The sequence below is a fragment of the Strix uralensis genome, chromosome 11 (assembly GCF_047716275.1).
Source record: "Strix uralensis isolate ZFMK-TIS-50842 chromosome 11, bStrUra1, whole genome shotgun sequence".
NCBI classification, from domain to species: domain Eukaryota; kingdom Metazoa; phylum Chordata; class Aves; order Strigiformes; family Strigidae; genus Strix; species Strix uralensis.
The window spans coordinates 4114182-4128795 of record NC_133982.1 but is presented as its reverse complement, the minus strand read 5'-3'; the positions used below and the strand labels follow the sequence as shown (position 1 = coordinate 4128795).

General features: G+C 59.1%; 1 protein-coding gene across 2 annotated transcripts; it reads right to left on the bottom strand.

Annotated features, from left to right (window-relative positions):
• Positions 1–4919: 4919 nt before the first annotated feature.
• Positions 4920–14037, bottom strand: LOC141948164 (protein PML-like). Of its 2 annotated transcripts, none has more exons than XM_074880287.1 (9): positions 13929–14037; positions 12553–13120; positions 11579–12156; positions 11081–11133; positions 10505–10585; positions 10151–10421; positions 9475–9527; positions 5865–6021; positions 4920–5773 (listed from the first exon to the last, which is right to left on the bottom strand). In XM_074880287.1, exons 1-9 carry the CDS (start codon positions 13978–13980, stop codon positions 5199–5201), a joined length of 2388 nt encoding a protein of 795 aa, XP_074736388.1. In that variant the 5' UTR covers positions 13981–14037; the 3' UTR covers positions 4920–5198. The 2 variants fall into 2 exon arrangements, with proteins under 2 accessions (XP_074736388.1, XP_074736389.1); XM_074880288.1 differs by having other exon boundaries at positions 10205–10421.
• Positions 14038–14614: the final 577 nt, after the last annotated feature.

Below are 14614 nucleotides of genomic sequence, written 5' to 3'. Positions count from 1 at the left end.
GGGCGGGCACGGCACTCCCCCCCTCCCCAAAAAATTAAAATAACCGTAATAAACGCCCTCCCCGCAGAGCAACGAGTACAACTCACACGCACTTGGCAGCAGCCATAATCCATCCCCCCTTCCCCGTGCTTCCCGCTTTCCCTCCGGGTCGCCTCCTCCGGTCCCCCCCCTCCCCGGAGGGACCGGGATGCCGTCGGGGCAGATGCGGGACACGGCTACCCCCGTCCTCCCGGGACATCGCAGCCCTTTGGGAAGTGCTTGTGGAACGGGGAACCGGGGCTCGGGACCCAGCCCAACCCTCCCGGGAGCCCTCCCCTCCCCGGTTCTGTCCCCCCCCCCGCCCGCTCGATGCGGTATTTCTGCGGGCGATGTGCGGCGTGTGCCGCCGCCCCAGCCCGTCCCGTCGCGGGTGGTTCCCTTCTGCAGGGCGCTAACTGAATGCGAAGAGCTTTTAAGCATTTGGGCGGAGGGGGAAGGAGATGGGGCGGGGGGGGGGTGGCACGGGGGGCTGCCGAGGGTTCCCGGGACGGGGCCGTTCTCCCTCCTGAAGGTTTCAACCCCTTGGAAAGGCGCGGTAACGGGGAGCCCCCTCTCCCCTCCACAGTTTCGCCTCGACGTGGGGGTCTGTTGTCCACACACCCCCCCCCACCCCCGGCCTCTCGCCCCGCCAAACCCGAGAAATCATTGATTTTGTGAGTGGGATCGATTCGTGCCTCTCGCCATCCCCCCCCTCCGCGCCGTCCCCCCCGCCACTCCGCCTGCCGGGATCTCTGCCGGGGGGGGGGCTCTGGGGCGGGATCTGCATAAGCTCGGATGGGGCAGCCCGGTCCTCACGGGGTCTCCGACCCGGCTCTGTCGCGACAGCCAGCGGTCCCACCGGCCCTGTGGCTACCCCAGCGCGGGGTGGGCACGTCCCGGGGGGGCTCCGGGAGTGGGGAGCCCCAGGGGGTCTTGGGGGAGTCTCGCAAGCAGAGTAAAAGCCCCATCACCTCTTCCTCCGACGCCACGGGGATGGGCGTGTTGTCCCAAGGATGAGGAGCAGGAGGGGGGTGATGGCTGGTGGGGCAGAGAGGGGAAGCTGCTTCACAGCAAAATGCCAGGTCTGATCCTGGATGCTGGTTCTGAGCACCTCCACCCCCCAGGACCCATGTCCACAGCTCCCCAGCATGATGCCTTGTGCCCAGGGACCACCTCGGGCAAAGTGGTTGGTCTCAGATGTGCCTCAGCTTCCCCTCAGTCCAGCGATGTGAGGATTGGTGGGTGGCTGACACCCATGGGGTGGGCAAGGTGCTTGGGTGATGTATGGCCACCAAAACCGCCTTGTCTCCAGGAAAGTGAATCAACACTGTCCAAGTGTTGCACTGTGGTCACCTACGCCGTGGCTGCCACTGTGATCCCCGACATAGATTTGGCCCAACCCAATTGTCATCCCCCAGAAAAGCCATGGCCATGGTCCAGGGGACTGTCCCGAGCAGATGAACAAGGCCACTTCGCTTTGGGGACTACAGGGGCCTGCAGAGGGGTCAAGCAGGAGGGAGACATCGCTTCAAATCCAGCGCAGACATCTACAGGGCAGCGCTTCCATGTGTCCCTTCCTGCCGGAGCAGAGTTTGAAGGGCCGTTGTGCTCTCAGCATCTTCAGGGCTTGAGCCATGACTCACTCCCTCCAGTCCCCGTGGCTGGCTGGTCACCCAAGCATGTCCTCATCCTTACTGTGACACCCTCCCAGGCACTAGCAATTTGCAGCTTAGCGAATTACAGCATCAGGCGTTTGGAGTTGTGGTTTATAAACATTTTATTTTTCCCTGTTTTGCTCACTCTCCGAACGCCCACAGGCTGTCAGCCTCTCCCCAGCCCCACGGCAGGGAGTTCTGTGGTCAATGGGGCAGCACCCTTGGGGGGCTCAGCATCACCACGCAGTCCAGATACGTACCCACACTGCTCCTCACCCCTCGCTGCTGCGTGTCAGGTTATTGCACATTCCAGGCTCCCCGTGCTGCTGTGGGGCTGCAGGACCATGGTCAACCCTTACTGGTGTTGACCCATGGCTGGGACTTGACTGCAGAGCTCAGGTGGGAGTCACAGGGATTTGCTTTGATGAGCATGGAAGTAGGTTAAAATGCCACAAGGACATGGCCAACACAGAGAGGACGCTTGTTTTCTGGCTTGGCTGCTATCCACCACACTATGCTGAGCTCGTCCCAAGATGCCTTCATTCATCATGCAAGAGGAAGAAACCCAGGTGTCCTAGATACAGTGGAAGGGTTTCAGGAGCATTGGAGGCAGTGTGTTTTGCTAGAAATGGGTCAGGGGATGAGGCACGTGTGACAGGAGGGATGACGCATCCCTCCTCACACTTCTGAGGGCCAGACTCTAACCTAGACACTTGAGAGGCATCATAGCATGAAGCAGCATGGCATGGGTTAGGCTATCTACCTGCCTCCCCAGCAGACATGACATGTGGGGTTTGTGTCACCACTCGTGCCTCAGTTTCCCATGGGCTGAGCACAGGGAGTAACAACAGTGCTCTGTGGTGGCTCTTCAGTCCCCTCAGATGAGAGCTCCAAGACAGGATGGTGGAGGACGGAAGGGTGGGTGGATGGATGGATGGATGGATGGATGGATGGATGGATGGATGGATGGATGGAAAAGAAGGCTCTGGGGCTGCCAACCTCTCCTTCTTACACCACAACTCCCTCAGTCCCAGGCACCCTAAGCTTCAACATGCTCCTAAATATGTGACAAGTAGAAGCTGGGCTGGGGGCCATTGCAGCTCTGGGGACACGTCCCCCACTAGTATAAATGAGGGCAGCCTCTTAGCTGGAGGAGTCACTGGATCACCACTGCGGTCATTGAGGGTTTGCTGATTTACACCATTAATCTCCAACTGGTGTCTGAGGGAGGAGCCCTCCTCACCATTCTGGTCAGAGGCATTGGTTATTTCAGGAGAAGGGTGAGCCCCCAGTTTGGGGTCTCTTGGCTTCTCTAACTTCTAGCCCCAACCCAGCTCCTCCAAGATCGGGTGAGTGCATGACCCACCACCCTGGGAGCATCCTGGCTGCAGGACCTGCCCGGGCAGAGACAATGTGGCTTCTCCTTCCATCTAAATAAGGCTTCCTCTCAGCTTTACCTCACCACTTCTCCAAATATTCAAGAGTCCTGTCCACCCTGTCCTTGCTCTCGGTGGTCCATGGGATGCAAATCTGTTTGGATGTTAGCAGGCTGATGTTTTTAATAGAAATATAATCCAGGTAACCTTTCTCAGGCTCATTGGGGTGAAGCCTCCTCTGCCTTGGACTTCCACCCGCACTGGTCAGCCAACCTGAGCGAGCTTGCAGGGTGTAATCGAATGCAGAGGAACCAGCCCTTTGGCTCTAATTAGTTTTGCATGATCGTTGGGGGAGGAAATCCATTTTCATAAACAGAAAGGATTTATGCTGCTCCTTCTTGCCTTTTTTTTCCCCCTTCCTGAGTCCCAAAGCACTTTGCTCGGGGCTAGCAGGGAGTAATTTTATGAATGGTTTAGATTGAGCAATGCATTATTAATAACAGCCAATCAAGCAAGCAGCATATTATATATCATTTCAGGAGATTCGCTTAATTCAGTAAAGTTATTTATTGCTCTAAAAAAAACCAGAGATTCTGATTCTTCCTTATACTTCTGGCTTGAAGGGGGATTTTCATGGGGTGTCTGTGGGTGGAAGGGAGGTCCAGGTGGGGCCGTACCAGTCTGCGAGTGTGTAGAAGCTGCCTGTTGGAGGTGGAGGCTGGTGGGACCTTTGGGAGCCCTGAATCCGCAGCGGTACGCCAGCTGCAGCCCTTTTCTTCAGGGCAGGAGCCTGTTGGGTGCTGCTCTGCTCACCCCGCAGTGACAAACCCTCTTCTAGCTGGATGAATGAGCTTTACGGCAGCTCAGGGCAAAGAAACAGCTAATCTGGCTCCCGCAGCCCATTGACTTCGCTATTGTTTTACAAGACTTTGATGAGGCCGGTGACAGCAGACAGATGGGGTCTGCTCTCCTCCGGCTGTGCCCCTTGTAGAGGCTGCTCCCCGCGCACAGCCCTGTAGCAGACACCAGAGAATCTGCAGGGTGAGGTGGCATTGTCTGAATTTGGTGACAAGCCGTGCAGTGGCGGGGGCGTCCTTTGGGATCGCTCCCTCTAAACCGCTGATGGTGCTGGGCCTGTCCCGGTTCTTCCCCCACCCAGGGCAGGCAGCAGGCAGGGCAGGCAGGGGGCAGGCAGCCTCTTGCCTGCCCCTGCTTCGCTGGCCCAGACGCAGCTCCGATAGTTCACGGCTGTGTCCAGGCCACTGCTTGTTCCTGGGGGGCTCCCCAGAAGATGGGGGGGTCACGTTTACTGCCCATCTCCCCCCAGTTTTCCAAGCCTGGCAGCTCTCACCGCACCCTCTCGGTGAGGAGACCTTCACCACATCCCTTTCCTGCTCACCTTCACCCACCTCGACCCACCCAGAGGACCTCTTCATCCCCCCCCCTCCGCCTCCCCTTTGTACCCAACACGGCAGACCAGACGCCCCGGTGATGGTCGCCAGTAGCTCCCAGGTACCAGAGGGACCACCGGTGGGCTCCGGGGATGCGTGTGCGTGTTCACCAGTGGGGGTGGGTGCTCACCAGCGGGTGGGTGGGTGCAGCCGTGGGGGTGCGTGTGCGCGCACAAGCCGCGCGCGGCTGCACAAAGGGGACCCCTGGTGGTGTGTCCCCCTCACTGCCTTGTCGCCCGCTGGCAACCTCGGCCTGTCCCCGGGGCCACATCCAGGCGGTGGGGGCTCGGAGGGCGGGGGGGGGGGGGGGCGCGGGCAGGGTACCTAGTGCTGCTCGGGCAGGGTGAAGAGCACCCCGAGGATCTCCCCTCCCGCCTGGCTGGGAAAGGGAGGAGTGGAGACACCCCAACAATTCATGCTAGCCTGTGCTGTGTGATTTATTTTTAAAAGATATTAATTTGATTGGGTCCTGGATATTTTAAGCCCCGTGCTGGGAGCAGAGAGGATCTGTGAGTCCTGTTTCATGCTGTGGCGAGCATCCCTGCATCCTTGAAGAGCATCCCTACATCCAAGACCAGCATCCCTGCATCCTTGGAGAGCATCCCTCCATCCAAGACCAGCATCCCTGGAGAGCATGCCTGCATCCCTGGCATGGTTAGTCTGAGACCTGGCCAGCTCAGCTCACCCCACGGTCGCACTCACACCTCTTCCAGCTCCCAGAGAATGAGGTTGCGCCGGGCCAGGATCTTGGCCGCCCTCTTGCTGAGCAGCTTCTCCTGCACCAGAGACCGCAGGATGGTGTAGCTCTGCAGGTTGCAGTGGGTGAGCATCATCCCTGCGTCAGCGCAGGCGGGGAGCCCCAGGGCTCCCCAAAGCTCCTGCAAGGCCTTGGCTGTGGCCAGCGCGCTGCCCTCGTTGAGCTGCTGCTGCAGGTGACTTCTCAGCAGGTTCTTCAGCTTGTAGGAAGGGGCCTTGGGCAGCTTTTCTTTGATCAAGGACAACATATCCACATAACCACCCACAATGTGGCAGAAGTCCACTTTCCTACCCATAGCATCCAGGGCCTTAAAGAGAGTGGGCAGTTCCAGCGCCCAGAAGTTGTAGACGATGAGGGTGGGCCTGGGGAGCGGGGAGAGGTACCAGAGGAGGTGCTGCATCCCCACCTCCATGGAGACGCCCTGGGAGAGCAGTGCCAGCACCGACTCGGGCGTCTGAATCAGCGTCTTGAAGGTGTGTTCTCCATTGGCCGCTGCCATCTCTGTGATGCGCTGGGCTGTGGAGGGGAAAGGATGGGGCTGGAGTAAGTATTTGGGGGTGCCCTTCTCTGGCCCCCAGCCCCTGTGCCTGGGGAAGGCAATGCTCACTTTTCTGGTCAACCTTCAAGCTGAGGAACACCAAGGTGCTCAGCTCCGACTCATCATCCCAGGGGCTGGTGGGGCCAGTGCTGTGGTGGGGTGAGGTGCCACTCCCGGACCATGTAGGGCTGGAGGGCTTCTTGCCATCCTTGGGTTTGCTGGGAGCCTGCAAGAGATTGGAGAAGGGGGCCAAGTTCTGTCTGCCTGCTTGGACCAGGCTGGGAAGGTGTGAGGAGCACCCTTGGGTGTGCCATTGGCCACGGACAAGGACCTGGTTGTGTGCAATGCCGTGAAACCCACAGGGTCTGATGTCCCAGCACTGCCATGGGTGTATGTTGTGTCTCAGAAGTGGGCTGGCCATGGGGAGCCTCATCGAGAGCCCAAAACCAGGGTCTGAGCCAAGTGAGCAAGAGCAAAGCCCTGAATGTTGCATGTCCTAAGCAGGGGCGGGGGGGGGAATCCAGGCAGTGGCCAGAGGAACCCAACACGCAGGTCTGGGGACTCGCTGTCCCTTTCTGCACACCCCGTGTGGATGCAGCTCATGCAGGGCCAGAAGCGTGGCTGAGCAACCTCACCCCATGAGATACTGTTAGACTTAAAGATCTGGTTGGCCTCTAGAGGAAAAGGGGACTGAATCGGGCCAGGAGGAGGTTTGGTGCCTCTCCAGGCTCAGCAGGTCCACTGCCTACAGCGGCGCTTCCCACGGGTGAGTAAAACCAGCCACACCAACTGTCCCCTGCCCAGCCTCTGAAGGGAAGGACATCCACAGCGAATAGCTCCCTATGGGAAGAGTAGGACAGCAACACATTCAAGAGCCTCCAACCTTGGTTTTCCTCCCTCTTTCCCTCAGGGACAATCCTGCAACCCTGGCCTGGGCACCCTGCCGCGATGGGGCGTCCGTCTCCCTCCGCACCTGCTCTCTGCATCTTCACCTGCAGCCCAGGAGTGGTGGAAACGTGGCTGGACCGATGTCTGCAGGCATGTGAGCAAAACCAAGCGCTCCCCAGCTCAGGAGACGTGGGATTGCTTAAATGCCACGTTAAAATTAGGTGTTTGAAGGGCACATGGGGTTCCTCTGTCTGGGAAGGGACAGAAGGATGGTACTGGTGGGGGGGTGATGGCAGTGCCCCGTGTCCCCCTCACCTGGCTGTGCTTGGAATGACACAGCTGCCCTGAAGGGAGTTAGATGAACCAAACTTGGCAACAAAATGTGATTGCAGATGCTCTTGTTACCCAAACCAGCAACAAGCAAATTGAATTTCTATGCAAAAAGGTTTTATTGAAGGGTTAAGCAAAGAGGGAGGAAAATCACCCACGCAGAGACACACGCTCGTAGCACCACAGTGGCCGTGGGTGATGGGTCCAGGCAGAGGCGGGCACTGGTGATGCTCTTGTGGCTTCAGCTTGGTGTGCAGAGCAAGATAGTCCCCAGGTGAGCCCACAAAAGTTCCTCCCCAGCCCCAAAATCTCCTTTTAGATGTCCAAGCCTCTAGGCAGGTCCTCAGCCCTTGCCCTCCACCCCCTGAAGGCTGCAGGTTCCCTGGGCTGCATCCCGCTGTCTCATCCCATTGCTCCCTTTTTTCTCACTCAGCTGCTACTCCCCTCCCCCTTTTCCAGGCTTTAAAACAATTTTTCCCAGTTCTTAAGGTTGCACTTTTCTACTGCCCAGCACCAGACTATCAGTGAGATGTTTATGCTCCTGGGATCTCTCTTCTTTCAGCCTGCGCCTTTGCTACACCCTTAAATGCATGTCGTGCCAAAGGACGTCTGATTCATGCAGGGATTTCTCACAGCAAGCAGCTAACCTCCCCAAAAGCCCCCCTCACTTTTTGGCACTAGCAGGGAGCGGGGACAGGGTTTTAGCCCCACAACTCTTTCTTTCCCCTCTGATAGAGATGAATCAGGAGAGCAAGGAAAAACAGCAAAGGAAAAAATTAATAAGGAAGCCAGCAGCAGCATGGGATTTTATACGGGAACAGCTTTATTGAAGAGTAAGAAGAGCTTCTGCATTAGTTTATACAAAAAAAATGGGGCTGTTAACCCCTCATTAAGCTAGCACTGGAAAACCAATCCTCCCCCCTGATCCCAAACTGGCCATGCTCGCTTCCATTTCCAAAGGGATCCCCTGCTCATGATGGCGATGGGGTGTCTCAGCAGGGATCCCATGCCCTTGGTTCATCTAACCACCTCGGCCAGGGCCACTTGGTGGCAACACACCAGTTTGCAGCATCAGTGCTGTGAAATGTCACCACAGGGAGCTTGGAAATGTCACTTTTGGGGATGCTCTGGTGGCTTCCAGGAGCTTCTCAGCCTGTGTAGGCACAGGACTGATGAACTCTCACAGAATCACAGAATCATCTCGGTTGGAGAAGACCTTGAAGATCCTCCAGTCCAACCATGAACCTCACCCTGACCGTTCCCAACTCCACCAGATCCCTCAGCGCTGGGTCAACCCGACTCTTCAACCCCTCCAGGGATGGGGACTCCCCCCCTGCCCTGGGCAGCCCATTCCAACGCCCAACAACCCCTTCTGCAAAGAAATCCTTCCTAAGTATAAGGTCTAAACCTTCCCTGGCGCAGCTTGAGGACATTCCTTCTTGTCCTATTGCTTGTTCCTTGGCTCAAGAGACTCATCCCCCCTCTCTGCACCCTCCTTTCAGGGAGTTGAAGAGGGCCATGAGGTCTCCCCTCAGCCTCCTCTTCTCCAGACTAAACCCCCCCAGTTCCCTCAGCCGCTCCCCATCAGACCTGTGCTCCAGACCCTGCACCAGCTCCGTTGCCCTTCTCTGGACACGCTCGAGTCATTCAGTGGCCTTTTTGGAGTGAGGGGCTCAAAACTGAACCCACACATCGAGGGACGGCCTCACCGGTGCTGAGCACAGGGGTAAGATCCCTTCCCTGTCCCTGCTGGCCACGCTATTGCTGATACAAGCCAGGATGCCATTGGCCTTCTTGGCCACCTGGGCACACTGCTGGCTCCTGTTCAGTCGGCTGTCAATCACCACCCCCAGGTCCCTCTCTGACTGGCAGCTCTCCAGCCACTCCTCCCCAAGCCTGTAGCCCTGCTGGGGGTTGTTGTGCCCGAAGGGCAGCACCCGGCATTTGGCCTTATTGAAACTCCTACAGTTGGCCTCAGCCCATCACTCCAGCCTGGCCAGATCTCTCCAAGCATGGTTGCTACATTCAACTCACAGACTTGATGTTTATATGAACATTGATTTTTTTTAAGCTGAGAACAACCCTCCCAGTGAGGCGGAAAGAGAGGCCATAAGGACCAACTCAAAAAGATGGTCTTGGGGGATTGGCTGGTGTGGGATCCCACGCCAGAGCAAAGCAAGGTGGGGTTTGCTGCCTGGGAGAGAGGACCCCGGCTGCTCCAGAATCCCAGGAGATACCAGCAAAGGAGGAGTGGATTTGGGACGGCACAGATGCCGTGCCACCTGGAAACAACTGAAGGGGAAGAGAAAGATGCAAGCAAGTCTCTGACTGATGCTGGGAAGGGAGAAGTCTTGGGGCTGAGTGTGGCTGGAGGAAAGGGAAAGGCACCCCAGACATGATGGGGTGCAGCTGCCTCTTCTGCCTGCAGCGTGGCTCAGCAAGGAGGGAGGTCTGGACTCACCGCCGTGTCTTCTAAGCTGTCCTCCGAGCTGGAGATGATGATGCTGTTGTCTTCTGCAGAGGGAACAGGGGGATGTGGAAGGTTCAAGACTGATTTTGGATCATACTGGTTTTCCCATGCAAGGACTGATCTTATCTCCTGAGTTTTGCAGCTTCTACCAGGACCATTAACCACCCAGCCCTTGGCAGCTCTTGGATGCACCCCAAGGTGGGGGCAACCTCTCCAGTGCTGCTTCATGCCATGGACCCTGTACCAGCCTCTCCAGAAGATCCATTTCATCCTCCCTCCTGTTTGCAGAGCTGAGCCCAGGATCCCTCACTGCAGGATGCTGCAGCAGGCTGGAGTGGGGCTGGGTGAACTCACGAGAAGAAAATGTGTTTTGCTAAAAATTGCAGTGTATTTTGCTCCAGGAAAATCCAAAGCTTCTGGAGCAGGAGGCAGGGGATTCTCTCTGCACACTTACCCTGCTGCTGTGCTCTTCCCTACGCTTGGGCTTTGGCTACCTTGGAGGCAGGACACGGAGCCAGATGGAGCATCCACGTCCACCCCTGAGCATTGCTCTCGTATTTACGCCCCAGAAAGCAGCTCCCACCCTCTGCTTCTCTGACCCAGGGGAGGTTGGCCAAGGCTCTGAGCGCCTAGGGGTGCACAAAAGCTGGAAAGATGGGGGACCCACCTAAGGCAGGGGAAGAGATGGGGTAACGAGGAGGGCCACGTCCGCGGTCCCCACCTGCATCATCAGTGTGGCTGCTGGTGGCAGGGATGCTGCTGCAGTCCCGGTTCAGCATGGAGGTGCTGGGCTCCCTTCTGCCATCCCACTGGTTCGAACTGCGATCGCTGGGGACTGGTGTGTTGTTACACTCCAGCTTCAGTATTTTGGGTGAGATCTGGCTGCCCCTTTCCACGCAGTTCGACCTCCGCTTGGACCATGCGGTGACGGGGACAGCCTGGAGAGAGGAGAGCATAGGGGATGTAAGGTGCCAGGGTGGCATCTCCTGGTCGCCAAAGGCCTGGCCAGGGTGGTGCTTACCGGGCTCATGTGCATCTCCTCAAGGCTGATGGTGAAGGTGGGCAAGACATTCGGGCTCTCAGGCTGGACCGGCTCCTCTTGCTGCAGAGAAAATGCAAAGCAGCGTTGGGGTGAACCTTGAGACCACAGGCCCCTCTGCAGGGCTGGGGTGTCCCTGAGCAGCGGGCAGAGCCAGCCGGGGCACAGACATCCTCAGCAGGGGGGAAACTGAGGCACAGCCCGGCCCTCTGGCCTGGCTCAAGGCTTGTGCCTGAGCTGCGTGTGTTTGGCAGTGCTATAGCTGGCGGAGGCTGTGGTTTTCCCTACCAAAAATGAGGGATGAAGCAGCAGGCTTGGAGAAGCAGGATGGGGTAGGAGCACACCTGGGTAGCATGAAATGATGGCTACAAAGCAGGTACTTCTCTGCCCAGGCAGAAACATCCCTGGGAGTTTGTTGTTGATGAAAAAATGGGAGTGATGGGCTAGAGAGGGGAAGGCAGACCCTTGGGAAAGGCTTGCAAAGGTCAGAGGAAGGGGGATCCACATTTCGACCCTCCCCACACAGCAGCGCACCGGGAGGACACACAGACATCTCACCAGGTTGTTCTCCAGGGCCACCTCGACCATGGGGACGGCTTGGGAATTAGTACCTGCAAGGGAGAGAGCAGGGTTGCAATCCCGAATTGGAGCCTCTGGAACTCCCACCCGGCCCTGGCAGCAGCCAAGCTGGGAAAAATCTACCCGACAGCTGCAGCAAGGAAGGGGCAGCTCTGATCTCCTTTTCCTTTCCCAGCCCTTTGGTTTGGGACGGCCCAAGGGGTTTAGGAGCCTCGGGAGACCCAGAAATCAGCATCAGCAGAGCCTGTCAGATTGATGGGAGACCAAAAAGAGGCTCTGGCCATATAAGCAAAGAAGCAGTTGTTGGCCTCCGTGGAAATAAGCACCCTACAAGAGTGAATGTGGGCTCACTTTGCTGCAGGGAAGTGGCTCTGAACCCTGCAGGACCCCGAGCTGGGTGATGGCTTTCTGAGCTGGCCCAAGTCCCTGCTGCCTGTGGGCTGGCTGAATCCATCCCTATGGCAAGTGCCTCCTCACCTGGGTGCCCCGTGACGCGCTCCACCAGCGCCTGCAGCCTGGCTCGGCACTCAGCAAAGTCCCCGGGCTGCGCTCGGTCCTGGGCCACCGGCGGCTGCAGCTGCTGCAGCTCCTCCAGCGAGTCCTTGATGAAGGGCTGCATGTCCATCACCTCCTGCTCCGTGGCGTACAGGTTCACCTTCTCCACCAGCCGCTCGCTCGCCTCCATCCGCCGCAGCACCCCCTCCACGCGCTGCAGCTCCCTCGCCAGCTCCCGCCGGCCCTGCTCCTGCCGCGCCTCCACCAGCCCCAGCAGCTCCTCTTCCTCCCGCCGGATCAGCCGCACCAGCTGCTCCACGTGCTGCCGGATCAGCTCCCGCATCTCCCGCTGCGCCTGCTCCAGCCGGGAGGCCTCAGCCTGCAGCACCTCGAAGGTGGCCTCGAAGCTGCTTCTCTTCTGCTTCAGCTCCTGGCTCATGGTGACCAGCTCCTCCTGCCTGCGCTGGGTCTCGCTGTGGATGTCACAGAAGGGGGCGTGCTGGCTGTCCAGCAGCGCACACGAGCAGCAGAGTGCCTTCTCACACTTGTTGCAGTAGATGCTGGAAGGAAATGGGCACATCCTTCAAAGCCGGTACATGAGCAGGGGGAGAAAAGCATTTGCACTGCGCTGGGCGTGATTCCCCCTCCCCAAGGGACAGCTGAGGAGTTTAACGAGAGGGGAAACTGAGCACAGGGCAGGGAAGAGCTTTGCCTCCCATCACTGGCTGCAGATGTGGGTATGAAGCTGGGTGTTCAACCCACCTTTGTTCCCCTCCCTCCTCCTGGGGACCTGCCAGCCCCACACCACACCCTGCTCCTGCCCAGGATCTCGCTGGGGTTGCAGCAGTCCCTCTCCAAAGGCAGGTGATGAAATCCCCTTGGCTCTGCCCTCCTGGCAGAGCAGCCCCAAAGCCCTTGGTGCAAGATGGGATCCGGGGATGAGGCACCGCTCTCACCTGGAGATGTGGCCCTGGTCAGCGTGCCCAGGACGGGAGCAAAAGAGGTTGCAGGACTTTCTGCTGTCTTCCAGGAACTGATGGGCTGACTCCGCACGAAGATCCTCCACCCTCTTGGCCTCATGGCTCTTCTTCTTGAAGAACCACTGGTGGTCCTCAAAGCACTTGGTGCAGAGGAACTCCTCGCACTCGGAGCACCACATTGCTGCGGCTGCCCCCCGGCACCGGCAGCAATTCAGGCCATGGCCATCTCTGATCTTCTTGTAGATGCTGAGCCTGGCCTGCAAGTTGGTGAAGAGCAGGTTGTCCATGTCGGGGATGCCGCTGGCCTGCGGGATGGCTGTCTGGCACACAGGGCACTGCCCGATGGGCTTGTTCTCGCTCAGGCAACCGAAGCACAAGGTGTGAAGGCAGGTGAGGAGCTTGAGGTTGGGCGATTCCTGTCGGCAGCGCTCACAAAGGACAAACTGCAAGTCATCCTCCATGGCGGGAGGGTGGGCTGGAGGGGCGCAGGAAGATGTACTTGGCTGGGGTCCCGTCTCCATGGGCGCAGCGGCACCGTCTCCATCTAGGTGGGATGTGGGGGAAAGGCCCCGTTGGAACATGAGAGATGGAGGGGGATGGAAGGCTCAGTCCCACCGCTGGAGGCCATTCAGGCCACCCGTGGGCAGCCCACTCTAACCTCTGCGCTGCAGGAAAGCGATAAGGGAGCAGCAAGGCGGGTGAGTGGCTCTTCTCCATCCCTCCCGCCAGGGGTGAGTGGGTGGCAGCACCCCAGCAAGGCAAAGGGTGCTCTTCTGGGGAGATTCTCTGCTGGCTGTAAAGGGTTGTGCTTCCTCCTGCCCTCAGTGTGGGACCCTTGGGGGCTTTTCTCCTCCCTCCCCAATCTCGTTCCCGTCGTGGAATTTGGGATTTCAAAGTCGGGGCAGGGGAAAACGAAGGCTGCAAAGGGACTTTCCTTTTCTCTGTGGCCACCGCCCCTTCCTGCCCTGCGAGCGGGAAGGTCAGGGGAGAGCGGGGAGGGCAGGGGAGGGCAGGGGAACTCGAGAAGGGCCCTGGCGACAGTCTCCCCCCGGTTCCTGCAAAACCTCCCGGACAGCACCAGCCCTGTCCCCAGAGGTGCCCCCCTCCCCACTCCTCACCCGCCCTGAGCCTCCCCCAGCCCGGCAGCACAGTCAGGAGCCCCCCGAATAAAGCAGGGACGCCCCTTCCCGCATTCCCCCCGTCCCACGCAACGGTTTTGCATCCGAAAAAATAACTCCCGCCACCCCCCCACAAGCAGGCAATCCCCGCCGCTCGCTTTGGGGCGGCCCTGGACCAGGCTTTGTCTCCCGTCCCTTCTCCTCCCTTCAGAAAAGCGGGGAGCTCCCTGTTACCTGCTGGGGGGCCGGGGTTGGGCGGCCGGGGGGCGGCGGGGCTGTCGGGCATAAGGGCGGCGGGGCCGAGCGACGTTCACCGGGGACTTTCGTTTTCCTCGCCTGCCTGGAGAGGGAGGAGGAGGAGCAGCTGACGGGAAGAAGGCGGGGAAGGCAAGGCGGGAGCTCCCCGGGCGGGAGAGGTGCGCGGGAGGGTGGGAAGGGAGCGCCCCCCGCCCTGCCTAAGGATACAGGCACCGGGGGGATGCTGGTACCGGGGGGATGCTGGCACCGGAGAGGGGTCGGATGGCAAAACTCTGCTTCAGCTGCTAGACAGGACCCCCGAGCTGTGCTGGGGTGCATGTCTGGGTGTCGGCTCAGCTGCAAGGGCTGCTGCTGCGCCTGGGGCAGTGTCTCAGGTCCCCGCTTCAGCCGAGGGGGGCTTTAAACCTGCCCTATTGCCACCCCCTTCCTCGGCAGCGCTGCTCCAGGCTGCTCTTTGGTCTCCGCTACCCTTTGCAGGCAGGCGAGATGGGATCTGGGGGGGCTTTGGCATGGTGAGAAAGCCACGCCGGAGCAGGAATCACTGGGAAAAATACCTCTCCCGCTTTCCAATGGGCTGGGGAACCATCCGGAGCCCCCCAAGGTGTGTGTGTGATGGAGGAGCTAGTCCTCCCCATGGCAGTCGCCATGCAGGCCCTCTCCGG